We start from the raw sequence: 26,334 nt of genomic DNA, 5'->3' as shown, positions 1-26,334 counted from the left end.
AGCATTTGTAAAGCCTTGCACAGTCTGTTTGGCTGGTTTATATCAGAGTGCCACGGACAATAATTAATGAACTAAATGAGGATTCCTGTGCACGTCTTGCCTGAGCCCCATCCCGTGGGCAGGAGCTGGGGAGGAGGGAGGTGGATGTTCTCTGAGCGTCTTCATCTGCAAGTAATTCTTTGTCTTGTCACTCGTAGGTGGTTGAAAATCTTCTGAGCTTTTGCTTCCAGACATTTTTGGATAAATCCATGAGTATTGAGTTCCCAGAAATGTTGGCAGAAATCATCAGCAATCAGATACCAAAATATTCCAATGGAAATATCAAGAAGCTCTTGTTTCATCAGAAGTGACTGCCTTAACACAAAGGGTTGCCTTAAGAAACCGTCACACGATAGCTTTGTTTTGTAAAGAGAAAACCTACAGAACTTGTTCCTTTTGTCCTCGCAGGTGTTTCTTTTGTAATTATGCACTACATGTGGTTTACAGAGGGCCAAGAGTTAGGCTGGAGAAGCAGCGGATTTCTCGCGTTGGGGAAAGGATTGGGGAGAAAGGAAAGGAAAGGAAATCGTGGTTGTGGCAGAAATTCTCTCTCTCCCCTCGTGCACCATCCCTGGATGCATCAAACCACCAGTGACAAGCTCTGAGGCTGTTACGAACATTCTGCTAATTAATTAATTAATTGCTGCAGTTGGCTGGAGACAATTTTTTAGGCTTTTTTTTTTTATTTTAGTAAAGTGTTTTGGATTTTTTTTTTAAAGTTAAGGTAGTATTTTGGTTTATGCATGTAACCTGAAGAAAGTTTACAAGTGTATATCAGAAAAGGGAAGTTGTGCCTTTTATAGCTATTACTGTCTGGTTTTAGCAATTTCCTTTAACTTTATATACCGTGAACTCGGCTTGTTCATTTTTTCTTACATAATTTTTTTGTAATACTTCAAGATGCCTATTGTACAGCTGGTTTTTTAAGGTGGGGCAGCTCGTAGCTTTCCTAAATGACCTCTAGACAGTAAATACTCAAGTAGATTCATGTGAAACCGGGTTGGGCTTTTCTAACCTAATGCTTTCAACCGGCAAAGTGGCCATAAAAATTGGGTTTTTTCTAAGGGCCCGGGTGGGTGGGAGAACACTCTCAAATCTCATTTCAGTAGATCCAGATTAAACAAATCCTTTTGGTACATTGCAAAAGCATTGGATATGCAGATTCATAGAAAATTAACCCAGTCCTAACTGGATGTAAATGAGCAGGTTATTTTATATATTGAAAAAAAAAGAAGCCTGATTTTTGCATAAGATGCAACAGCCATAACGCAAAGAGTCACGGGCTGCATTGATGCCAAGAAGATCAGTCCTGACTGCCCATCAGGAAATTTTCAGGAAAATATGCATAGCTTCAGAAAAGTTTACTTCTGTGTGGAGAAACTCCGTTTTCTATACACTTAAAGCTGCCATCACACAAGAATTTGTGGAGACCCCAGGGACAGGGGAGGACCGAGCGCACCCAGCGGCTGGGGCCGCTCTCCTGTAGGGTTCCAGGATCCTCCTCTCCGGGGACTTGTCCACGCAGCTGGGATGGATCTCCCAGCTCCGAACTCCCCTGGTTAGAGACCCAATTCCACATCTCCACCCTTCACTGACTGCTCCATCCTCTTTCCTGGAGAGCAGGAGAGCTCCGCTACTGAGTTCGTGGTCTTAGAGTTGTCCGTCAAACTTTCTGTCTTTGTAAGGCTGCAGCCCTTCACATTGAATTCCTGGCGTGCCATAAATTCCCATAGGCCTTGTGGATTTCTCCTTGTTGCCATTGATGAGGATATTTTCGACATTTAGAAGCTGTAGTAGCCTTTTCTACGTGCACCTTAACAATTTTCTGTATCTCAAAACTGAAATATTTACTATGCCACTCTAAAATTTGATTTATACTCGAAGTGGCCAGATCGTTTGTGTAATAGAAATGAGAAAGATCGTCTGAGAAAATACAAAACCTAATATATTTTTATATTTAGTTATAGTTTCAAATATGTATAATCGGTATATTCGCTGATCCAAGAAAAAAAGGGAAGGGCTACTGCAGCTTTAAAAGCAATTTATTAAATGATTGTAAAATAGCTTGTATAGTGTATAATAAGGATGATTTTTAGATGACAGATTGCTTTATCATGATACATGTAATTATATTTTTTGTAGGGGTCACAGATATGCTGAGTGGAAACCGTCGCGCGTGGTTTGGCCGGAGGCAGCACCGGGGCTGTCGGTGCTGGTATCCAAAGAAATGCTCTGTTGAGAGGGGAAACCTGTGCTCCTGGGTGTTTGTAGGGTTGGGTTGTGTTCATGGAATCACTGTGTACAATTCCCGTTGGTTTGGGGGGGATACTCCTATCTGTATGGTCGGGAGCCGCTCCCGAGGCACGGCTGAACCAGACCCCGCTGCAAAACTGTCACAGCTCTGACAGCAAAAACAGCTTAGAAATTGGGCAATAATCCACATCCAGGTGCCAGCAATATGTAAATACGGAGCGTGGGGTGTTCACAGCACATTTCTACATTGAGCAGACCTTGGTTTCCAACTGAAATAGGAAACTCAATTCTCATCCTTTCTTAAAGCTCTTTTTGAATGTTATACCTATTAAAAAAGATCCTATATTCAGTACTTTGGAGTAAAATAGCATCTTTAATAAAAGAAAATAATCACTCTCTTCTTTGATCTGTAAGGAATATGTACATTTTGTAATAGATAAAGGTCAGGATTTTAATTACAACTTCCAGCCCAAGTCATTGGGAATCGTCCCGCGCCCGTTTGCGATACAGATAGGAGTTTGTACTGGTGGGGCTGGGGGGTCCTGGGGAGGGGAAACCTGCTCTTTCTTTGGAGAATGTTTTATAAACTTGCATCCCCAGAGCCCTCGGTCAGAGCCTGGGGACAGCGTGTGCGGGTCGGGGTGCAGGGACCCCAAATTGTCGTTTTTGCCAGCAAAAGCAACTGCAGTGAACTCCAGCAGGTGGTGGAGTCAGGGTTGGAACTGGATGAGCTTTAAGATCCCTTCCAACCCAAATTCTGGGGTTCTGTGATCCCCCCGTGAGAGAACCGGTCACATAGGAGGAGAGGCTCTCTGCCCCTTGTGTCTGTTTGCCTGTATATTCATTTTTAGTCTCTGGATTTAGGGAGAGTCAGAGGAAACTGTGATGTTTGAGGAAGAATCGTCCTGTACATGCTGTTCAGTTCAAACTTCACCAGTGAGACTCCGTAGTGCTGTAGCCAGCAGTGAGAAGTCCGTGTCCTGTTATCCGTGGTCCGTGTAGCAGTGGGGAGTCCCTGCACTCTGGATAAAGCAGGGAGAACTCGGCCTTGGCCCTTCAGTGCCTTATCACAAAGTGCACGGATCCGCCCGCCGGCGGGGGCAGCTCAGGACTCGCAATGGCCTTAGGGGGACACCGGGACGGGGACAGGGACACGGGGGGGGCGGGGGGCTGGGGACCGGTGCCAATCGATGCTGAAAAATGACCTCGCCGTTTCCACAGGAAAAGGTAGGGAAGGAGGAAGTGCCTGGATGAACACGGGCTGTGGGAACATCCTGCGGCCAAACTCCAGAGAGGGAGGACTTCAGGGACATGTCTTAGAGTGAGGTTTTATAAAGATTGTATTATTAAATCCCTGCAAGTGTTCGAGGCCTGCCTGGACGGGGCTTGGAGCAGCCTGGTCTGGTGGAAGGGGTGGGTAGAGGAGCTTTAGGGTCCCTTCCGACCCAGTTCAGGCTGGGATTCGTGGTCGCAGACCAGGCGCGCTCTGCCCCGTCCCAGTCTGCGGCCAGGGCTTGCTGAGCCATCGATGTCTCATAGGAACCAAATTTTCCGTGAAGGTCGAGGCCTCTCCAGAGACCTCGTGTCTGAGGGAAGGCTGGGAGAGAGTGGGAACGCCCCACCTCCAGCCCCCTGCCCACAGCAGAGGCAGCGATGGGTCATTACTCTATTTTGTATATTAAACAAAAAGATATATACTGGGGACAAATCCTATATCATACCAGTGTATGGCATTATTAAAAAAATCATTATTTTTATCACAGCAATTTTAAACAGCATTAAAAAAAAAAAATTAAACCAGTGACTCCTGTTTAAAAATAAAAGTTGTAGTTTTTTATTCATGCTGAATAATTCTGTAGTAACAAGTCTGTAGTTTTCACCTACTCAGTGAAATGTTGGACTGTAAAAGCTTGTGTGGAATTGTTGAACATTTATTTTTTCATTTAAATTTGCTGTTCTGGTAATACAAAGCCACACATCTGTACAGAAGTTGCAGTAAATGTGAGCCATTTACAGCAATGCCGAATAATGGACAGAAACCATATAATAAAATTCTGCTTTTTTCATTAAATGGCTCCAAAATGCTTTTGTGGAGTTTTTGTTGTGGTCTCGGAGAGGGTTGGCTCTGACATGGCAGGAGAGGAGCTCTATGAGTTTATGGTCCCTTCCAACCTCAATCCCTCTTTAATTCTATGATTTTAAATGTGTTTTGTCACTGCAGTGGTTCCCAGCTGTCTGACACTCATCAGGATGTGATAAAAGCTCCCTCCAAGGCAGGTGCCAGCTGCCAAACATCAGTGATAGAGGGAAATAAAATGCACTGAAAAGCCTCAAGTGTGGGCTGGGGATGGGTGTGGGGGCTGAGTTGCCCTGGGGTCCTGTGCAGAGACAGAACTGAACCCAGGAAAAAGGGAAGAGGCCTTGGTAAATCAGCAGGGCTGAAAGGAGCCTCTCTGGCTGGGAAGATGCTGCCCTCGGGTTCAGGAGGTCTCAGCCCCGGAGCAGAAGATGCTGCCCTGGAGCTCCTTCCCTGCCCCGTTGGAGTTTCCGACCCCTCAAACCGCCGCGGTTTTTCCCCAGCACAGCTCAGCCTTCCCCCCGAGCCACAGAGCCAGGCCTGCTGTAATAAAATCTCATTTAACTGCGGCAGAAAAGGCCGAGTTCCCAGCAGGGAACGATTTCTTTGAATTGTTTGCAATTAAAACAAAGCTTACATAAATTTCCCTTCGGTAATTCCCGAGCTGGATGGCTGCGGATGGGGGTCAGAGGCAAGGCAAGGATGGGATTTACCATAACTATGTTTATTTGGGCCACACTTATGGAAAGATGCTTTAAGGAGAGCCATCAGACACTCAGATAAAGAACTGCTCAGTGCCTGACGGGCTCCAGCCTCATGGTGAGTGCACCAAGTCCTCAGTGTGGTCACATTCCACCCAAAATCCCCTTTGTCCCATTGCATTTACAAAAGCATTGATAGCAGAAGCATCTGTGGGATTTCTGCCCCTTCCCTGTGCAGCCTCCCGTGCTCCATGGCCCTGGGGTGGGTTGGGATGGGGCTGCTGCCCTCCCTCACCTGCCACCTTGTTCTGCTGTTCTTTGCTGTCTTGGGCTCCATCCTCAGCTTCCAAGAAATTCGGGTGAAGCCCAGCATGCGATTGCAATTTATTATTTCTGCTGTGTTCACATTGTCCCAGTAAAATGATGGCATTTCAGACTGGTTAGAAGATGCCATTAAACACCATTTTTACAGCTCTGACATTTAAGATTTGAGCTTTGGAGTTGGTGTTTGCCCCCAGGATGGTCCCCAGGGGGCTGGTTTGTCCCTGGCTGTGTTCCCTCTGCAGCCTGAGCTCGTGTTGACCTCTGGGCACACGGAGCTGGTCCATGTCAGGCACAAATCCTGGGGTTTTACACAATAAAAGACTCCTTGGCTGCATGGTACTGCTTATCCCAAAGGGGCTCCCAGATGTTCTCAGTGCTCTTGCCAAGCTCCTGCCAGGGTCCAGCAGGTTTGGTGCATTTCCTCACCAGGTTACTGATAACTTCAATTATTGGTGAACCTGGAAATATACTGTATATTATACATAGTACATTGACATTTCAAAATAAAGAAGTGTAAATGTTGAACTTGTCAAAGTCTGGCTGGAGGAGCAGCACAGAGAGGAACCCTCAGAAGGGAGTGCACTGATGTCCAGTGCCTGAGCCCATGGGTCAGCTGATAAAATCCAACCTGGAGGAGGGGGGTGGCAGTAAATAGCCTTATCCAATCCATCACAGGCCTGGCACAGCTACAGTGCACAATGAAGGATATTCCCTGAGGGCACAACAGGGAGCCTTAGGTTAAAAAAATAACAAGTGGAATACTTCTAATGAAGGGATCTGTTGATTTGAGATCAAACCACATTAAAATATTGGGCCAAACTGCTGAGGCAGCATTAGATGTGGGCACTAATTGTGCTCCTGATTCAGGAGATGGGGTGACACTTCCTGCTGAGGAAGGTGACCTGATGTGCCCAGGGGGATGTGTCCCCAAGGAGCAGAGCATGGAGGGGAAATTATCTCCAGGGGCTGGACACGGGGAGCTGCATCCTTGAGGAGCTGAGAGGGGACACAGGGGGGGACACGGGTCAGGGGGGCTGTTCTGCCATCCTGTCACCCTGGGCTCTGCCCTGGCCCCAGCACAAACAGGGTCCCGGCAGTGACACAGGTCAGGGGGCTGTTCTGCCATCCTGGGCTCCTGCCTTGGCCCCAGCCCACGCCTATCTGGGCTCCTGCAACAACAAATCCAGAATTAAAACCCAGCATTTTTAATTCCTCATTTCTCTCCTAGCCTTTTCCTTTTTACCCTTTTTGGCTCGCAGGCAGAGTTCCTGCAGCTGGCTGCAGCCACGCTGCACGTGTTCCTACCCCAAACAAACACAGTGCTGGCCTGCCAGCCTCAAACACAGCAATTACTAAAAATAATTTCTAAAAATCCACCCAGCCCAGCCCAAGCCCCGGCGAGCCCAAGGGAAGCCTTGGAGGGATGTGCCTCTCACAGCCTCCCCTCCTGCAGCCCCTGCCCGGGGCAAGGATGGGTTGGGGGTCCCTGCTGGGGTTCTGGGGGCTCCTGCTGCCCCTCGGCCACTGCTCACTGCTGGCTTTGCTGAGCAGAATGGGGCTGAAACAGCTCAAAGCTCTCGGGCTAAATATATCCCCGTTGCTGGGGAAATAAATAATAAACACAGTGTGACGGGGATGTCATTGGTTCTGCTGGGGCTGGGGCTGCAGCGCTCCGGGTACCACACAGGGCAACAAAACTCAACAAAAACTGGGCAAAACCAACAACAGCAGTGGCTGAACAAATAGCCCAGCCAAACCCAAACTGGCAAAAAATAACCAGCAGTAAAACAGAGGCAAAAGCAGCATGTGCATCTCCCAGACTCAGAAACATTAATGATAACGGCTTCAGCAAAATTAATGAGCTTTAAAAAGGAACAAAGCATCTCCAGGATCTGTGGGAGTGGGAGAGGGAGGGCAGCTGGCACAGGGCAGATGGGGCTGCCCCATCCCTGTCCTCATCCATGGGGCCAGCGGAGGTGGCACTATCCCAGCCCGGTGTCACTGAGGTGCCACTGCAGTGCCACGGGCAGGGCTGGGGCTGGCTGAGGTACCCAGGGCAGAACTTGTTTGCTCCAGAGCTGGGGCAGCCTTGGGAAAAGCTCCCTGCTGGCTGCCAGGACAGCAGGGACATGGTGCCATGGGCTGGAAATGAGCACTCACTTCTGTGTGACCATGAGAGGGGCTTTGGACAAGGGATTGAGGGACAGGACACAGGGAATGGCTCCCAGTGCCAGAGGGCAGGCATGGATGGGATATTGGGAATTAGGAATTGTTCATGGTGGGCAGGCCCTGGCACAGGTGCCCAGAGCAGCTGTGGCTGCCCCTGCATCCCTGGCAGTGCCCAAGGCCAGGCTGGACAGGGCTGGAGCAGCCTGGGACAGGGGGAGGTGTCCCTGCCATGGCAGGGGTGGCACTGGATGGGCTTTAAGCCCTTTCCAGCCCCCTGTGCCAGGGAGATGCTCGCCCCAATGGAACCTTCACTGCCAGCCACATTCCAGCCCTTCTGGGGCTCATCCCCAGAGCTCTCCCATCCCCTGTCCCTCCTGCCCTGCTCTTCACCCACAGCTAGCTGTGAGCAAGAGCTCTGAGCACTCTGCAGATATTTAGTTATGGTTGCTGGGGTAAGCTGGTCCTGGGGCAGGGCAGGCCTGGGGAGCAGCTGATGGGGGCTGTGGGGGCTCCCAGAGGGATGGCAGGGACACAGCAGGGACACAGAAATCCCCCGTGGAGATGCGATTGCTCCAGCCCCAGACCCTGCTCTGCCATCCCCTCCTAATCCAAGCCGGGCTGGTCTCCGGGGCACCCGGCCCCTGCAGACATTTTCCCTTCCTGCCTGCGTCAGTGAGTTTAGAGCCCAGGTGTGATTTTCTAGACCCTTTTGTCTGAGCTTTAGAAGCAGAATAAGCTTCATTAGCAAAGGGAGGATTTACAATAAGTAATAGGTAGGTGCTACCTTGTGAGCTGTCAGCCTCGTGCTAAATTACCTGCAAACAATCAGCTCCTCACCCAGAGAACAGAGCTTTAAACGGCCATTTCTCTAAAAACCTCTGCTTTTAATCGTTATTTTCCAAAAGCTAAAAATCTGAATTAGCCCAATTGTACAAACTGTAATTGCTTTGACGTTTCTGGTTTGGAACACACACTCACTAACATGTCTCTCCACTCTTGGGCTCTGGCTCTGTGCAGGTGATTTCCCCTTCATCTGCCCCAGATCCATCCCGTTCATGCTCTGCTGGTGCCCATGAACCAGGGCTGTGCTCTCTTCTCCAGGCAGCCAGGGACAGGACAAGAGGAGATGGCCTTGAGCATCCCCAACCCCAGTCCAACTGCAAACCAAACCCAACCCAACCCAACCACAACCCAACACCGAACCCAACATCAAACCCAGCCCAACTAATCCAACAGGCCAACCCACTCCCTGCCCAAACGCAGCCCAACACCAAGCCCAGCCCACCCCAATTAATCCAACTGCCCCCAAACCCAGCCCAAACTCACGGTGTGTTTGTGGAACATCAGCCATCGATGTGAAACATGGCAGGGCTGCACCAAGAGACTCTTCTGATGCCAGCTCCACAGCCACCATTGCACCTTCTCTTGTTTTTGTGACTGACCAGAGGCCACGAGATAGTCTCTGCCATTCAGCAGTGTCACCACCCACCTTTCATTTCATTTTGACTGATTTCTTTAATAGGAACCATCAAATGCTGTGTCAGGCTGGTTTAAAAAAATATTTCCTACCTTTAATTTCTCTTGGAATAAACCAATGTTTACTACAGTGTTAAAGCTGGCCCAAAATGGGAACATTTAGTAAGCGTTCCAGACAAGTTTTTCTTGTTGGAAAATTTTAATTAAAAAAAATATTCCACTGGCTGTCCTGTAAGAGCAATAACTTCTGCCTCGGTTTGATTTCCTTTCCTCCAGGAGACATCTCGTAAATACATGTGTGTGGGACTTTTGTTCCCAGAAACCCTCTAGGTAGCACATCCAAGAGCTCCCAAGTGCCTCTGAAAAGGAATTTACTGTGGTCTCGGAGTAACCAGAGTATCCAAGGAGCCAGAGGGGGACCCTGCACAGAGAGGTTTTGTGGGGACACGGCGGGAGCAGCGTGGTGCAGTGCTCACACAGCATTGCTAAGCAGGTCCCAAACACCCTGTGCCCAAATAATGCCTTTTGGAGGGCTCTTGGCAGGTTTGCAATCCCTGTTCATCCCCAGCACTGCTCCAGCAGCATCCTGGCAGGGCAGGAGGGAGCTCGGCACAGGACAGTTACAAACACACACAAACAGTGCTGACAGGTGAAGGATGGAGGGTTTTTAGAATCCTTTCCGTCAGCCCTCCCCATCCTCTCCCAGCCCCAGGGAGGGGCTCTCACACCCACCCCAGGCACCCCCAGGTCCCAGCCACAGCCACAGAGCGATGCTGGGGCTGGATAAAGCCTGGCCTCAGCCCAAGCCAAGGCTGGATACAGCCCAGGCCTGTCTGATGCCAGGGCTGGATAAAGCCTGGCCTCGTCCTTGGCCTCAGGAAAGCCAAGAAATAGCACAAAAGTTGGCTATAAAATCCAAGGATGGAGATGAACCAGCAATGTGCTAGGGAAACACCAGATTTTATCCCTACAAGCCCCTGGCCCTCTTCATCCAACACCTGAGAGCAGAGACCATGAGGCAGTTTGGGGACCTCACCCCTGCCCAAGCCATACCAGCCACCTGAGAGTGCTCCCCAAGGGGTCAGAGGGCTATGGAGAGGGGGTGATCCCATGGGAATGAGCTGTGCCACCCACCCTGGAAAGCAGGAAAAAAATTATTGCCTTTTTCCTCTTTTTTTCCCCAAGACAAAAGCCCAGGAAGTTTAATTACTGTGGACAAAATGTGAAGAAGGCTGAAATTTCAGCTGCCTTCTCTCTAAGTGACACCACGGAGCGAAGGAAGCAGCAGCTCCAGGCTGGGGGTCGGGGGCTTTGGAGCCTCTTGGTGACCAGCCTCAAATGTCCTCTGCTTCTCTCCTTACAGCTCTTCTAAAAATATCAAATATAGATCTTTTCCTCATAATATTTTAAGATACTCTATTTATACATTAATCCTTTCAAAAATAAAAAGTGACACATAGAGCAATTCAGTCACTCAGAGTCTTTAAAACTGTTACAAAAGCCACGACATCCATCCCCAGCGCCACGGCCTGGGGGCCGACACTTTCTTTATATAAAATATGATTCCAGCTCTCAAAATCCTGGCTCTGCAGCCAAACAGGGCTCCTTGTCCCACCCTCCCCCTTCAGCACAACCTGGAACGATGAGGGGTTTGCACTCCCACCCTGCCCAGCCCTCGTGGCATGTCCATGGAGGCAGGAGCTGGGCTGGGGCAGCCAAAGGCTCCTCCTGGCTCTGCACAGCCCCACCTTGGCCACTCCAACAACAAGGATGGCAATAATTCACCTGGCACAACCAGCACTGCACAGACTTGGCACACACGAGGCTGCAAGCAAGGGGAGGGCTGGAAAACGAGGCTGGAGAGAGGCAGAGGCAGCTCCAGCAGGGCCTGGGCACAGGTGGGAGCACGGAGGGGTCTGTACAGTGGGATTTGGGAAGGGCAGGTACCAAACAGCCAAACAACAGGAGTGGGGTTGGCCTGGGGCTGCAGCAGGAAGGCAGCACGGGCTGCTCACCTCACACAGACTGAGGGCTACCCCACAAAATCAAAATCCTGGAAATATAAAAGAAGACTTTGAGAGGTTTGGTCCAAAGCATCCTCTCTGCAGTGAGCAGGTGCCTGCTGAGCCCTGCCAGCCCTGGGCCCTGCAGAGCCCACCCAGGGCTCACTCTTGCCAGCAAGAGCCACCAGCACTGTGGTGGCATAAGGAGGGGACACCTGCCAGGGCTGCCCGGCCACCACGGGGGCTCAGCCCCCCTGCCCTTCCCCTGCCAGCACCGAGGGCTGTGCCTGGGGCTCCAGGGAAGCACGGGGAGCACAGGACTCCTCCTTGGTGGGACCCTGCAGGGTGCAGCCAGGGAATGTCCCCCTGCAGGAAACCCCCCTGGGGCAGCTCCCGCCATTCCCAGTCTTCAGCTGGGCCTCTCGGAGCACTCGGCTGTCCCTGGGCTGGTTCTCCATCGCTGGGATGGGCACTGGAGTCTCTCCATATCCCCAGGAGCGCTGCAGGACGAGAGGCGATGTCTGACGCACACAAACATCCACAGCGGGCACAGGGCTGTCCCCACCCCGGTCACACGGGGGCACAGGGGCCTGCAGGACTGGCCATGGATACCATGGAATGCTCAGCAGCGGCTCTGTGCACCCCACAGTTATAGGAACTCCACGTAGTTCTCGGGGATCAGTCCTGTCTTGCCGTTGAGGGTCCCTTCCAGCCAGCCGGGCTCCTGGGATGGGTGAACTGCAGAGACAGGGGAAGGGCACGTCAGACCTTTCATTTGGGCTCATTTTTAAGGGAACTAACAAAGTTAAAGATCATCTTCAAGGTCCCTTCTGACTCAAACCATTCCATGGCTCTGTGAACACACCAAGGGGCTGAGGCAGCTCAAGTGCTCTGTCCCCGCCTGCTCCCTGTGGGACTCCTTGGCCTTTCCTTCACCAAGTGAGCTGCAGACTCCAAATACTCTCTGGGGCTGCTGGGCTGAGGGAAGCGAAGCATTTGGGCTCAAAACTTCCTCTTGATTTGAGCTAAGATCTCGTGGAAGTTGGAGAGAACGTGGTTAGCTCCATCACAGGGTAACTCTGCACATCCCGCCTTGGCCTGGGCCCAGGCTGGGAGGGAAATTGCATTAGGGAACAATCCCAGGGGAAAATTAAACCCTGCAACCTGATTGTGCGCAACCAGAAACCTGATCAGTCCTCAAAAGCCTTTCCTTATTCAATCAACCCCCAAATATTTGCTGATTGTGCAGGAGGCAGGCCAGGGCTACGCCTGCAGGCAGAGGAACATCCCCCCTCCCACAGCCACGGTGGGAAGCCTGTGCTCCAGAGCTCCTGGAGCTCCCTGGGCTGCTGTGACTCGGCAGCTCTGCCCTCACTCCCTCACTCGTGTGTGGGTCAGGGAACTGGAGCTCTCAAAGTGCCACTGTGCCCTGTGGGTGCTGCTCAGCCCCAAAGCCCAGCTGGGCCAAGCTGCTGCTCAGCCACATGCCAGCCCCACAGCAGCTCAAAGTGGAACCTGGCTCCAAGTATTGCCAAGACTCCTTTGCCTTCACTGGGGTTTGAAAAGGCCTTGATCACAGCAAGAGTCCCACCAAGCCAGGCTGGTTCTACCTCATGTCCCCCAGCCAACGTGAGCCCTGGCTGTGCTGCTGAGTGACTGGAACACGCTGTGTACTTTTTCCCTTGAATAATCCATTGATTTTTATCAGCAAACATAATGTATTTAATTCAAACTTGTTCCCCTCCTAGCTGCTCTGATTCCCACGGGCCCTCAGAGGGGAGACCATGTTTATTTATAAGATGACTATGGAGCTGCTTCAGAGAAGGATTGTCTTTAATTCACATGTATTCATTCTCCTCCCCTTTCTGCTGTGTTTGCCTCTATATCCCTGGGCAAAAACAGTGCATGTGGTAGCAGCTTCCCAAATGACAATGCTTAACATTTAAAAGCCAAGAATGACTTGGAAAGCAGTAAAAAGTCTTCTCGTTACACTGGGATTATAACTAAGCCAGAGCTGCTCAGCTCCATGGGGCACAAACTTGGTGCAGGAAACATCAAATCTGAGTTCATTAGCATGGTCTGAGTGAGCAAAGCCCACCTGCTCCAGGGCTCATATCCTGAGGGAAAAAGCACACGTGGCTTTCCCATCTCCTGCACAAAGCATTACAGCAGCTACCCTGAGTACTTCTGGTGCTGATATCCAGAATCTCATCTCCCTTGCACAGAACAACTCAGGGAATGGCAAATGCTGAGGCAGGCACAGCTCACCAGGGTCTCCCTTGAGCTTAGAGGAGGGGTTGGGAGGCACAGGAGGGTTTGGAGGAGGCCAGGGGGTGTGCAGGGCCTGTGGGACAGGTTGGGAGCAGGGCTGGCCATGGCGTGAGGGGCCCAGCACTCACCGTTGTCGAACACGGTGCCGGCCGTGAAGGAGAGCTCGGAGTCGTGCTCGGCTTTGCAGGCGTAGAGAGCGCGGGCCTTGCGCAGGGGGGAGCTGCAAGAGAGGCACCAGAGTGGGCACAGGGCCCCCACACCCCTCACAGGGCTGGGCACCCCACGGCCCTCACAGGGCTGGGCACCCCACACCCCTCACAGGGCTGGGCACCCCACGGCCCTCACAGGGCTGGGCACCCCACACCCCTCACAGGGCTGGGCACCCCACACCCCTCACAGGGCCAGGCACCCCACGGCCCTCACAGGGCTGGGCACCCCACGGCCCTCACAGGGCTCTGCCGCTCTGCTGGGGCTGCTGCTCTGCTGGGCTACCTTGTTGCCCAGGAGGGAGGGAGACACCAGCAGAGGCTGAAGGCTCTGGGGATGAGCCACGTTTCACCCCAGTGCAGATCCCAGTCTGAGCCCAGCTGGACTGGAGCCCACACTGGTGCCCAGACAGCACCAGCCCAAGCCAGAGGTCCCCTCGTCTCCTCCAGGCTGGAGCTGGAATGTTCTGTATCTGAGGGGCCATCACTGGCCAGAGGCTGGCACAGAGCAAAGGTGGCAGCAGGTGCTGGCACTGACCCACTGCCCCTGGGCCCGCTCTGCCAAACCCATCCAAGTGCAGCTGCAACCACAAGGACAATTTCACAAGGAAGAATTAGCACTTGGGGAAGGTTATTTCAAAACACAAAGACAAGCAGGTCTGTGAAGAATCTGCTGCACTTCTTTAGAGCCTGTACCTGAAGGTAGAAAAGATTTAACAGCCATTAGATTTTGCTGGAAGTGTCAGCGTGCCCACGCTGCAGGGGAGGGAATTGGAGCAGCGAGAGCCAGGAATGGAGCAACTGCTGGCAGAGAGAGGAAAATGAGGGAGCTCAGGGCTCCCCAGGCACAGCACAGGCACACAGAGCTGTCCCTGCACCTGGAATTCCCACCCATCCTTCCCAGCTTTGGGCTGGAGCAGGGCTGGTGGAAAGCTGGGCCACTGCCAGGCTGTGGTGACAGTGACAGTGCCAGCCAGGCGCTGGTCATTCGAGCAGCCAGACACATCCAGCACTGCTGCTCAGCTGGGACATGGCCACGGGAAGGGATGAAGCATCCCAGGAGCTGCTGGGGTGAGGAACAAGGTGTCACCATTCTCAGATCAGTGATTTACCAGTTTTTATCTTTCCAAGGACTTGAAGTTCCTGAGTTCCTCGGATGAGCCCAGGGAAGCAGCAAGGCAAGAGCAGCTCCCCTTCACACCAAACTCCCAGGAGCTGGGAATGGCTTTGGCTTTGCTGCTAAGAGATGGAGATCTCTCTTCTCCAAATTCCAGCTGCCTGACACGAGCAGCTCCCAAACACTTAAAAACCAGGATAGGCAAACAATCCTCCCACTCCAGAGGGTCCTTCACTGCCAGGAGGCACCGCTCACATGGAGTGCTTGAGACCATCAGGTGGAAAACAAAAGGAATTTCCAGGCTCACGGTGCACTCAGGGCATGATGGCATCGCTGGTGCCAAGGGCATAGGATCCTGGGCAGTGCCAGCTGTGGTGCTAGCCCAGAGCACACTTATTACCTGTTACAGAGCAGAGCAAAGCCAGCACAGCACTGAGCTGAGCTGGGCCCAGCAGTGACACCGAGCACAGCCCCTGCTCCCCTCACCTGGGGGCAGGCTCCAGCCTGGCTCAGGGCGCTCCAAGGGGCTCTCCTGGGAGGGTTTGAGGCTTTGAAAGCTCCCCTCTTGTTGAGTGCAGACAGTGCTTGGGAGGGTTCGAGCAGTATGCCAAGGGAAAGGGAGGTGAAGTGGGGGAAATAAGGGAAATCCAACAGAAGCAGCAAAAGCAACAAGAAGCCAAGCGAATTGTGCAACAGACCTGATGGGGGATGAGTCGCTGGACGTAGAGGAGGTGGGCATAGGACTTGATGGCGCAGAGAACATGGGCCAGGACGGTGAGAGGGGTGACGTTGGGCTTGGATTCTGAGGGCTGCAAGACATAACCAGAGACCTTATCAACGTGCCAGCACAGCAACAAACAGCAACCGAGAGACACACAGACGGCAGCCGACGATAGCGAGTGCCTTGGGGATATTCTGAGCGTGAGACACAGCTACAGAATGAGGTGCCAAGACCTTGGGGAGTGTTTCAAGGCTGAGTCTGCATTCATCTGGACAACAAGAGCTGGATCTTCCAGTCAAACCCCACTCCATTGCCCATCCATGGCACCTGGCACCCTGTGTGCTGCAGCACAGCCACTTACCTGCCTGTGCTTCCCCCAGAGCTCCCAGAAAGAGCTGCTGGTATTTCTGGTCGTTAATGATGCCTGCGAGCAGCCTCCACCCCCTCTGTCTGTCACTTGTGGTGCTCACACATTCAGTGTATAAAAATGGCATTGATTTTGTTCTCCGTGTTTTTACATCCCTTTTTCCCCTCGTGATGATTCCTGAAGCCACAGCTGTCAACTGGAGCTGAGTCGAGTTACTGAACTGGTAATTGCACACAGAAGTTTTTGGGTCCTTCCAAACTGTTCAATTCAGGTCATTCTCAAGTTCACCAAAAAGCAATTATTGTACCAAAATACCAGCGTGATTAATTTACTGCTTCTCTGCTTAGCACTCATTGGTATTCCCTATCCAATTCAGATTAGAAACTCCATCCCTGATAAAACACCAGAAATCTCTCTCCACACTGCAAGTGCCTCTGTAAAAACAAAAAGTTTTGTAAAAGCATCTTGACTTATGTTTCCTCCTTGAGAGAGGGACAGTACCTCTGATCACACAGGTCTGATGAGGTGGGGACAGGGCACAACCCCCAGAATTGTGTCCTTATCCCTCAGCTGGGGCCTCCTGGGGTAGAGGGAAGGGATTCAGGGAATGGTGGCTCCAGAACACGTGGAGAACCTCAGCCCTGCAGGAGCTCAGACCAAGGTTTAACCTTGCCCAGTGTCCTCTGGCTGCCACCACAGGGGGATATTTATGACATGGATGCTTTCCCCATGGAAATTGGACCACCTCTGCTTAAGGCCAAACTCTTGGCTGGACTCCTTGCAGAAGCTGTGTCACTGGATTCAACAGACACTGATTAATTCCCTCTGAAATTACAGGCAACACCTTTATTATGTCAGAAGATTACACATATAGAGAAATGGATACAGCAGCGTGTGCAGCATGACTTCACCAGAGGCTGGAAAACATGGAATGCTGTCAGGCAGGCTATCAACGAGATCCTCCAAATGTTCTGCTAATAACCATCACTATTTAAAACAATCCTTCAGCATTCTATCATAAAAACTGTCCATCTTTTGAAAAATGAGCTTTCCTTGGTCTTTACCAAACCTGATAGCCATTGGTACTTACCAGATGCTCCATCTATCCCCACCCCCTAATGGGAGGTGCTACCAAGGTCACAAATAATCCCAAACTGCCAAAATTAACCCTTTAAACACCACTTCTTTCAAAGTGATAGCTTAGCAATTCCCCTTCTCCAAGAGGAGCCTGCCCAAGGTGGGACTAGGAGGGGCAATGAGCTGGTGACCAAAATGTGGCTGAGCCTGTCCTGCTGAGAGTGGCCACCAACACCCACCAACCCTCTCAGCACTGTGGCTGTGGGCAGCAGGCTCGAGGTGCAAGAGGCCATGGCACTGGGTGTGCCAGCACAGGATGGGCACCGTGACATGGCACTGGTGTGCCAGTGATGGGATGGGCACTGTGACATGGCACTGGGTGTGCCAGCACAGGATGGGCACAGTGTCTGCCACCAGCCCTGGTCCTCTCCATTGCACAAAGGAAGGAAAATCCAGTGACAGAGGGCTCCAGGACTGGAAATTGCTACTGCACTTTTTGAGATGAAATCATGGCAAAAGAATGCAGCTCTCATTTCTCCTCAAGGCGCTGTCACTGCTCCACCACTGTGTGCCTGCTCCGCTCATGCCAGCGGGGAATGCGACCAGCAGGATCTCAGAATTATCAGGGAAAAAAGCCTGAAATTGGCCCAGCCTCTGCCTGAGAAGTTACCAGTAGTTTGGAGCAGAATTTTGGTGTCTTTGGATCCTTGGTGCCACAGAAAACACTCTGTGCCCAGCAAACCCACAGAGAGAGCGGGTCACTAATTCCAGTGTGTGCATTGGGGTGTGCAGAGCACCCATCGGGTGCTCACAGAGGAGATGAACATGGTCCTATGGTGACCAAGCTGCTCTGCAAGTCCTTCCAGAACATTTCCTCAAGAAGAACCCATGGACAGCTCAGGACTCACCAGAGCTGCTGCCCAGCACCGACAGACCCTGGGGTATGATGGGTATGAAGGGTTCACCTCCCTCCCATGAAACACAGGTATTTATTTTCAAGCTGCTGCTTGAGTTTCACCTTCCTGAGCTTTTGTGACTGCCAGACCCAAGTCCTGCCTTGCTGGAGATGTCAGTACACAGGAGGGAACGGGCTATCCCGAGGTCTCTGGCGTTTTGGAAAGCAGTTTTCTTGTAGGATCCAATTTCCTTTGTTTCTCACAAAAAGAGCAGAGATGGTGAGAGGCTGAGGGGAAGTTCTGGCAGCTGCCTGCAGGCAGCAAATGTCAGCTGGACGTTTTTTTCTTCTTCTTACTCAGGAGGGCTTTGCGAGGGGCTCTTCCTGTTGGGTGCACAGTGGAAACAAAACAGAGAAAATTGCTAAGAACCAAAACCATCAGAAGCAGGAAACAAAGCAATGGCTCAAATTAGTCTTCCAAGGTGAGAATGGACCTTTCCCTAGCAGAAGCAGCTGGGGGAACTCCACAAGTCCGTAGCCCAAGGCATCTTGAGGCTGGTCTGACTGCACCTCGGAGGCAGTGGCTGTGATCCCACAGGGAGGGAGCTCTGCTGGGCACGGGCTGGGCAAGGGGGGCACCGTGCCACAGCACCTGCAGGGGGCACCTGCATCTTCCACTCCATGTGTCCCTCTGGCAATCCCACTCTTCCAGCAAACACAGTACTTGGAAACGAATTTAGGAGCTAAATCCTCCTCCCTGCTTCCCGTGCCGGCCGTACCACTGCCTTTCCCATGCAGATGTTTAGTTTGCTGTCCAAACATGTGCAAAAAAGCAGTAACTCTTGTTTCAAGACTCCGCTGGAGTTGTTGGAGGTAAAAAAAAAATGTTTGTGCTCTTTTCTCCTAAGCTGCCTCTTTCATTGCTCTTCCTCCCCCAGTTGCCTCTGGCGCTCCTCGGCCGGCTCAGGCCCCCAGGCATGTGCAGCTCTCAGAGCCCCTCTCAGCAGGTCTCCAGACAACTTCTGCTGCTTTGATCTCCTGGCCGAGAGGACATCAGCTCCACTTCAAACATGTTTACAACCTGTTTATTTTTGTGGAACTCAGGGCTATTTCTGCCACAGAACATCTCATAGCTATGGACGGGCAGAGCCCACTGATGCATTCCAGCCCTTTCATGAAATCACCTCAAGAATAAACAACAATATTCCCCTTCTGACATGATCAGTACCTGACTGCAGAAAAATACATCAAGGACCACCCAGCCCTTTGCTCCCTGATCTGTTCCTATAGAACAAAGCTGCGGAACATAAGGTTCTTCTCAAAGGTAACAAGAAAAAAGAAAATTACAGCTTTATGTAATGCCAGAGCACTTCAGCTCTGCTGAAACAAGGACAAGACTGCAGCTCACCAGCAGCCATGGCTCTGTTGCCTAAATGAAATGGAAGGCAGCGTGGGTTTGGGAAGCTGATGGAGCTCAGGCAGTGCAGCAGGTCCCAGCAAAGCTTGGAGTGATGGATGGGCTCTAGGAAGCAGCTCCTGGGCACCCCTGGCAGAACCCCAGACCTGACCACCAGCTCACAGGACTCCAGTATGGCAGGGCTCTTCCTGTGCTTGGTACTTTAATGCAAAAAAAATGATGTTAAATTTTCTGCAGTGTTACTCTCTCAGAAGCAATGCTGCTGCATGCTCGTTTGGGTGGGAAAAATTGAAAGAAATTTAAAGAAATAAGCAGCTGGAATGGCCTGTGGTCAGCATCACTTGACCAAACTGGTCCAAAAAGCCTCAAATTCTTCAGTACAGACCTTCCCCACATCTCCATTTACCAGTTCCCCATCTCCATCAGCACAGATTTCAGAATCTTCTTTCCAACAACACGGACGTGTCCCTCTGTAATCCTGATGACACTTAGCACATGGGTTTGTCTTGTCACTTTGCTGCTTGGCTGATTTCCCATGTGTGGGAATATTTCCCTGCTTTAGTCATTTCAGAAACCATCCAAAAGCTTTTCCACTTGACTAGGAGAGAGCCCAGGAGGAGCTCTGGCTCTGGGGAGGAGCTGCTGTCCCACATTCCCATCTCCAGGCGCAGACGGTGGTGCTCGATGGTGCACAGGGAGGAGGTGACAGGTACAGAATGCTGGCACGGAGCTCAGGGCCTGCTGCTAGTGCTGGAGACAGTCAGGGAGCAAGCAGAGAGTCAGCAGTGGGAGAGTTCTCAGCATGAGCAAGCGCTGCAGGCACTGCAGGAAGGAGGCTGCAGCACCAGCCTGGTGCCGGCACAGGTGTCCTCGGCCAGGTGAGCTCCAGGTGATGGGACATGGTGACATCTTAACAGGGAACAGCATTTCAGTGACAGCTGCACAACTTGATTGAACCAGAGAATTACCAGTACCACCAGCAAGCCACAGACCCAGCAGTGGCTGCTCTCACATGGTCCCAGCACTGGGACAGGCAGGGGAGATGGGCAGGGCAGGGAATGGAGGCAGCCACAGCTCCTCATGAACCTGCCTGGACAGGACCTGGAGTCACAGAATGGCCTGGGGCTGCAAGGGACCTTAAAGCCCATGCAGTGCCACCCCAACCTTCCACAGTCCCAGGCTGCTCCAAGCCCCGTCCAGCCTGGCCTTGGGCACTGCCAGGGACCCAGGGGCCGCCACAGCTGCTCTGGGCACCCTGTGCCACCTGCCCACCCTCCCAGGGAAGGATTGCTTCCCAATATCTCACTCCACCTTTTGCTCAGCAGCTGCATTTTCTGCTCCATCAATACCCCCCTCCCTCTTCCTCTCTGCCCAAAAGGCTCTCAGCTGACTCAAAATCAGGCTAGAAGGTTTTATGTTGAACCAAGTGCTTTCAAACTGTGTTAAAGCTCTTAATTATTAATAGAAAAGTTGTAATGTGGCAGCAGGGAGCCAAAGCGGCAGTTTAGGAGGGAAGTGTTGGTAAATCAGGAGCCAGTGCCTTAGTCATGGCTTCTCCATCGTGCCACAGCTTCTAACATGAGATAATGCTGCAAGGCTGGGTGCATTAGTCACCAACAAATTCTGTTTGCAATTAAGCAGAACTCAACAGCCCTCCAGAAATCTCACTCCTCTCTGGCATTCAATGCACTGCAATCTTACATCCCCCTGAAAAGAAAACTCTCCCATCTGCCACCCCAACAGCCATATGGGATCCTTGGAAAATGAAGGAAATTAAAGTCCCTGTGGGATCACAGCTCCCAGCTCAGCTGTGGGGGGTTTGGGAGGATCAAATATTTGAGCTAAACACATCCTGTGCCCCGGGCGGCCCCACGGCACTGCCGAGCTGGCTCTGCCAGCCAGCAGCAGCCAAACGGAGCTGTGTGGCTGAGGGTGACCTCCTTTTGGGAGCTCAGAGCTGCAGGGAAGGGGGGGACACAGAAGGATGCTGTCCTTGCTGCCAGCCACCACCACCTGCCCCAGGGAGGGCAGCCCTGACCCCTGCCCAAGGCTCCGGTGGGTTCAGCCCTGCAGCACCCACCCCGTGCTGCCCCAGCACCCTGGGAGCCTGGCTTTGGGTGCAAAGTGAGGGAATTTGGTCCTTGTTTCCCCAAGCTGAGCCCTGCTCTGGCTGGCAGAGCTGTTCTGCTGCAGGAAGGATCCTGGATGACCCAAGGCAGGCGATGGGGGATCCCCTGCTCTGCCCCACAAGCTCCCAGGGGGGAAAACACTGCTCTGCCACCCCCCAGGGAGGGCACAGACCTCGGGATGGCAGCACAACTCCCCCCAGGACTGCACTGTCAGCTCTCCAAAGGGAGAGAGGCTCCTCTCACTTTTTAAGCTGTTTCTGGAAACAACCAGAACAGTTATTCCCCACTGTAAAAAATTCATTCCTGGCTAAGGAATATTCCCAACATAACTTGATAGGAGGCCACTTCCAGGCTCAGATCCTAACAGAAAACAAAGACAGCTCCTCTGAGCCTCATTAGCACCACGGGCTCAAACTCTCATTTTTCAGTGTGTAAATCTCCTCCCTGCACGAGGAGCCAGCACTGCCCACGGAGAGCACACGCAGTGGGAAAAACAATGGGGATTACTTGGGCCTGAGAAGGTGACTTAAGAATAATGGATGATTAAAGAGAATGCATAATAATTTTCTGCATTTTCTTGGTTTCCCTGATTTCGTTTTGTCCGTTTGGCTTCATGCTGCTTTGCTCTGCAGCATTCTGCACACACCAGTTACAAAAGCTGATCAGAGCTTTTCTCTGCAAACCCCACAGACCACAACACTGAAACAATCCAACTTGATCATATTTATCAAAAGAAACACCATGTTAGTTCTGTTCTTTCTTTTTCCATCTTTTTTTTCAGTTAAAACCACCAAACTGTAATAGCATTTTTGCCTCAGCAGCTCTAACCAGCACAACTCTCCTCCTGCAGTCGCACAGCTGGGAGGTGTGAGCACCACAACCCTCCCAGTTTACTGGCCCAGCCTCAATTTCTCTCTCTGCCATCAAGCTGGACATGTAGCCTTGGAGAACCTTCCCAGAAATCAAATAGAGCAGAGATTAATGCATTCAATTGACTTTTTCATGGTTAGCTATTTTTCCACTCCTTTTCCTGTGTGCTTTGCCCAATCTCCCTGCGCTGCACCCACTGCTGTGATGTCCAACCCAGCTCCCCAGCAGTTCCCTCCCCTGTGCCCAGCCAGGACACCTTCCCTGAGGATCCCCCACTGCCAGCCCAGGGCACGGTGCCAGCCTGGGGACAGGCAGGGGCTGGGACAATGTCCCAGCTTAGCACTGCCCTGTCACCGGTGTCTGCACAGCAGCCACGGGATTGGGTTACCCCCAGGTGAGGGGAAAGCAGAGGCCTTGCAGCTCCAGCTAATTTAGGAGATTAATTAGGCACAAGGATCCCCTTTCAGAGGAGACAGGATGTCTCTGTGAGCAGCAGCCCTGCTCTGCTCAGTCCTTTGGGGGCATTGTCAGCCTTCTGCTGGGGAAGGGGAAATGGGATGGGGTGGGAGGGGTGGCCCATGGGGTGGTCCCCATCTGAACCCTGCTCACGTCCCCTGTGCCAGCCCAGTTCCCTCCAGCCAGGCCACGGGGGAGCTCTGGGATGCTTTCAGCACTCCAGGGCTGTGTGCTGGGGCTGGAGCCCAGCACTGCCTCAGAAACACCCCAGAGCTGTCAAAAGACTTACAAGGGAGAGTCTGGGCCATGTCCCCGGTTCTGAATTTGACCTCTCTGCAAAAAGAGGAACCAAAGAATGCACTTGGCCGTTTCTCCACTATATTTCACCTGGGGTGACATTTATAGGTGGCAGGAAGACCTAATGTACCATCACTCTGCTTTCAGCAGGCTCAATGAAAGGTTTGGCTGGGCTCACACTTGAGATTCTGCCCAAAGGAAACTCAGACACTGACTGAGCAATGGGGCTGGGAGCAGAGCTGGATGGGGGGCTGAGCAGGCTGGGGCAGGCAGAACACCCCAGGACCCCAAAATCAAAGGGGGGAAGGCAGGCAGGGGAGGAGAAAGAGAAAAGGAGAGTCCTGGCCAGCACGATGATGATCCTAAGCTCCACACAGCAGCCCAGCACACAGAGTGCCTGTCACTGCCCCTGGGAAGGCTTTGGTGGAGCATCTTTGATTCCTGCATCCATCCCCCCACAGTGACTGGGACAGATTTCAAATCCTGCTCCATTTGAAAGTAAAATTTCCATTAGCCAATATTTGTCTGAGGCAGTTTCTTTGAAGAAGATGCTGCGATCTCCACACTAATTACAGGAATTAGGAAAGCAAGTGCAAGATCTCTTTTTTTTTCCAAGGCTTTCCAGAAAGCTGCCTCTTAAGCATCATGTGCTGCTGAAGTTTAAGGTGCATTTTTAGAACTCTTGCAAGGAAATCTAAATTAATTCAGCTTGCGAGAAGCACCCTTAGATGTTCCCAGAGCATCACCCAAATAGAACAGCGCTCTTCAAAGGCAGAAACATCTGAGGAGTCTCCTGAGGGGCAGCACTGGGAAAAGCTGGGATGGTGGGAGTCAGGCTGCAGGAGCTGCGGGGTGGCCTGGAGTGCAGAGCCTCTGAAGTTCATCTGTCCATCTGTCTGTCCATCTGCAGCCTCTCACACACCCCTGTGCCACCAGAGCCCATGGCCAGGGCCAGGCAGGGGATTCAGAGCCACCCAGCTCCTCCTGCTGCCGTTAGCAGAGGGCTCTCAGCCTGACACATTGCCATTGTTTGAGGGGATGGGATGGAGGAAATGTTTTGATCTGTGACCACTGGGTCACATGGGGCTGCCCACAGGGCTGGAGACTCCTTTTATGAGAGTATTTGCCTCCACTTTCAAGTTCAATTTGTGGAAAGTTTCTAGACCAAGAGCTGACTGAAAAGTGAAGGAGCTCAAGCTTTGCACAGCTGCTGTGCCAAACTCCAGGGCCCGTGGAGAGCCCACACAGCAGGAAAACACAGCCCAGCTTTCCCCAGCACACAGAGATGCTGGGGCAGGCAGGATCCCACTGCTGGGGCCTTCTCTTGCCCAAACAGCCTGGAACATCCCACCTCAAAGGGAAATCCACCTCTGTCCTCCCCAAACTGACCCCTGCTCCTGCAGCCCACAGGCATTGCTCCTTTCCACGCATCCTAAAATTCCTCCTGGAAGGATACAGATGCTCAGAAAATACATTATTTAAGCACAACAAAGGAAGGAATTCATGGAATCGCTAAGGTTGGAAAAGACCTCCAAGATCATAAAGTTCAACCTTCTACATGGAATCTGTACATATACATGCATATATGGAGATATAGATATAAATTTAAAGATTATGTGGCCATCAGCAACTAAGCCTCAAGTATATTTATCTGTGGAGTCTACTGAGTTTGCTGCTTGTGTTTCCATGAGCCAGGTTTGAGGACATTTGCCAGAGCCCTGAATCACTCTGGTTTATGGAGCTTTCTCACCACAGGCATGATCTAGGGCTCCCAAGCTAAAACTGCTCTAAAAGAAACAAACACACAGACACCCTCACAACAGTCTGCACCAAAAAAAAAATAAATAAGTCACAGGATAGTTTGAATGTTATGTCATCTGGAATCAGCCAAGCAGCAGACTGGGAATTTTAGGAGCTTTTCTCAAGTATGAGGATTGGGAGATAGGCAGGTTCTGTTCTAGCCTGGCAGCAATCTCTGCTCCTCCTGAGCACAAACCAACCCCATGTGAGGCACAGAGGATGCCAACCCTGAGCAGCCACACAAGGAGGTATTGAGGGGAGGTGAAATAATCGAGTACCCTGACCCTGCCTGGAAGGCAACACTTCAAGCAGCAAAAGCCTGGGCTGGGGATCAGGGCTGGGAGCCACCAGGGCACCTCTCGCACCAGCTCCAGCCATCCCACCCTGCTGGAACCACAGATATTGGGTGTAAAACCCCCTGTCCCAGCCTGGAACCACAGCTGGGAACTGGTCTGCTCCTCTTAAAGAGACATTCAGATAAGGCTGTTCTGGAGCTGCTCTGATGACAAGATTTTACCTAATCCCCCAAAAATGCCATTTATTGTTTGGCAGCTGAAGATCCGCCCCTCGGGGCTGGCCCCGGCGATCCAAACCCAGATTAGAGCAGAGTTTTGGGGTCTGCGCTGAGCTTGAGTGGCTGCAGGGAGCAGATGGGGGCACGCACTTGCCCCAGCCCCAGCGTCCAGCTGGGTCCCTGCAGCCACCCAGGGGTGCCCGGCACACCCGGGGTGCTCAGCCCCAGGAAGGGCAGCAGGGGACACGGCAGCAGGGGAGGGTCCCCAGGGAGCCCCAGCCCTGCTCTGCTGGCCCCAGCACGCCTCTCCCAGCTCTTGGCTTGCTCCAGGGCCGCCGTGGCTCCCGGCCAGGCGGCCACAATGCACTGGAAGGAAGAAGAAACAGCTTTGTTTTGCCCAAAGCCTCACAATTAATCAAGTTCCTATTTCCTCGCAGTTCCATGGTCCCACCCCAGGCAGCTCCCAGCCATGGAGAGCCCCTGTGCTGAACACAGGGTTTGCAATTCCATGTCAACAGAGAACCAGAAAACAAAATTAACGTGAAATAGAAATGTGAAATAGAAACGTCTTTGCTACAGCGAGAACCATGCAGGGCCCTGAGGGTCCAGTGTAAAATGCGAGCCTCTGGAGCAGGCTGGCAGCACCACCCCTGCCAGCACCATCCCCTGGCACCCCCTGGGCACCAGCTCTCCATCCAGGAGGAACACACAGAATCCCAGAGCCATTCAGGCTGGAAATGACCTCCAAGAGCATCAAGTCCCAGCTGTGCCCGATGCCCACCCTGTCCCCAGCCCAGAGCCCCGAGTGCCACCTCCAGCCCTTCCTTGGGCACTCCAGGGATGGGCACTCCAACCCTCCCTGGGCAGTTCCAGTGCCTGAGCCCCCTTTCCATGGGGAAATTCCTGCTGATTTGGACCCCTCTGAGCACAAGTCACTGTTTATATACTGACACACAACAAAACAAAACACCAGTGCATTTTCCTGGCCTCTTTCCAAGATAAAGTGGGGCTGAATATCAGGGTGGGAGGAGAGCGGGTGAGAATCCAGACTCCTCAGGGACAACAGCAGCTGATTTATGAGTAAATTTCTTAAACAGAAGTCCCAGAGATGCCATTTCAGAGGGACATTCCCAAAGTGGCTGCCGGGAAGGCAGG

At 52.1% G+C, this 26,334-nt stretch overlaps 2 protein-coding genes across 4 annotated transcripts in view; one reads left to right on the top strand and one right to left on the bottom strand.

The window, feature by feature from the left end:
- The window catches only part of NR3C1 (nuclear receptor subfamily 3 group C member 1), a 61,022-nt gene extending 56,659 nt beyond the window's left edge, over window positions 1-4,363 (top strand). Inside the window, exon 9 of the mRNA XM_063169112.1 lies at window positions 198-4,363. Coding sequence (XP_063025182.1) covers window positions 198-350 — 153 coding nt within the window. The 3' untranslated portion in view covers window positions 351-4,363. The remainder of the gene's footprint in view (window positions 1-197) is intronic.
- Window positions 4,364-9,393: 5,030 nt separating this feature from the next.
- The window catches only part of ARHGAP26 (Rho GTPase activating protein 26), a 99,893-nt gene continuing 82,952 nt past the window's right edge, over window positions 9,394-26,334 (bottom strand). Inside the window, exons 21-23 of one of the 3 annotated variants that reach the window (XM_063169109.1) lie at window positions 15,335-15,445; window positions 13,442-13,533; window positions 9,394-11,780 (exon numbers count right to left, since the gene is read on the bottom strand). In XM_063169109.1, coding sequence (XP_063025179.1) covers window positions 11,692-11,780; window positions 13,442-13,533; window positions 15,335-15,445 — 292 coding nt within the window. In that variant the 3' untranslated portion in view covers window positions 9,394-11,691. The other 2 variants (XM_063169110.1, XM_063169111.1) reach the window with 2 other exon arrangements.

The sequence above is a fragment of the Melospiza melodia genome, chromosome 14 (genome assembly GCF_035770615.1).
Source record: "Melospiza melodia melodia isolate bMelMel2 chromosome 14, bMelMel2.pri, whole genome shotgun sequence".
In the NCBI taxonomy this organism is placed as follows: domain Eukaryota; kingdom Metazoa; phylum Chordata; class Aves; order Passeriformes; family Passerellidae; genus Melospiza; species Melospiza melodia.
This window is presented reverse-complemented; position numbering and strand designations above follow the sequence as displayed.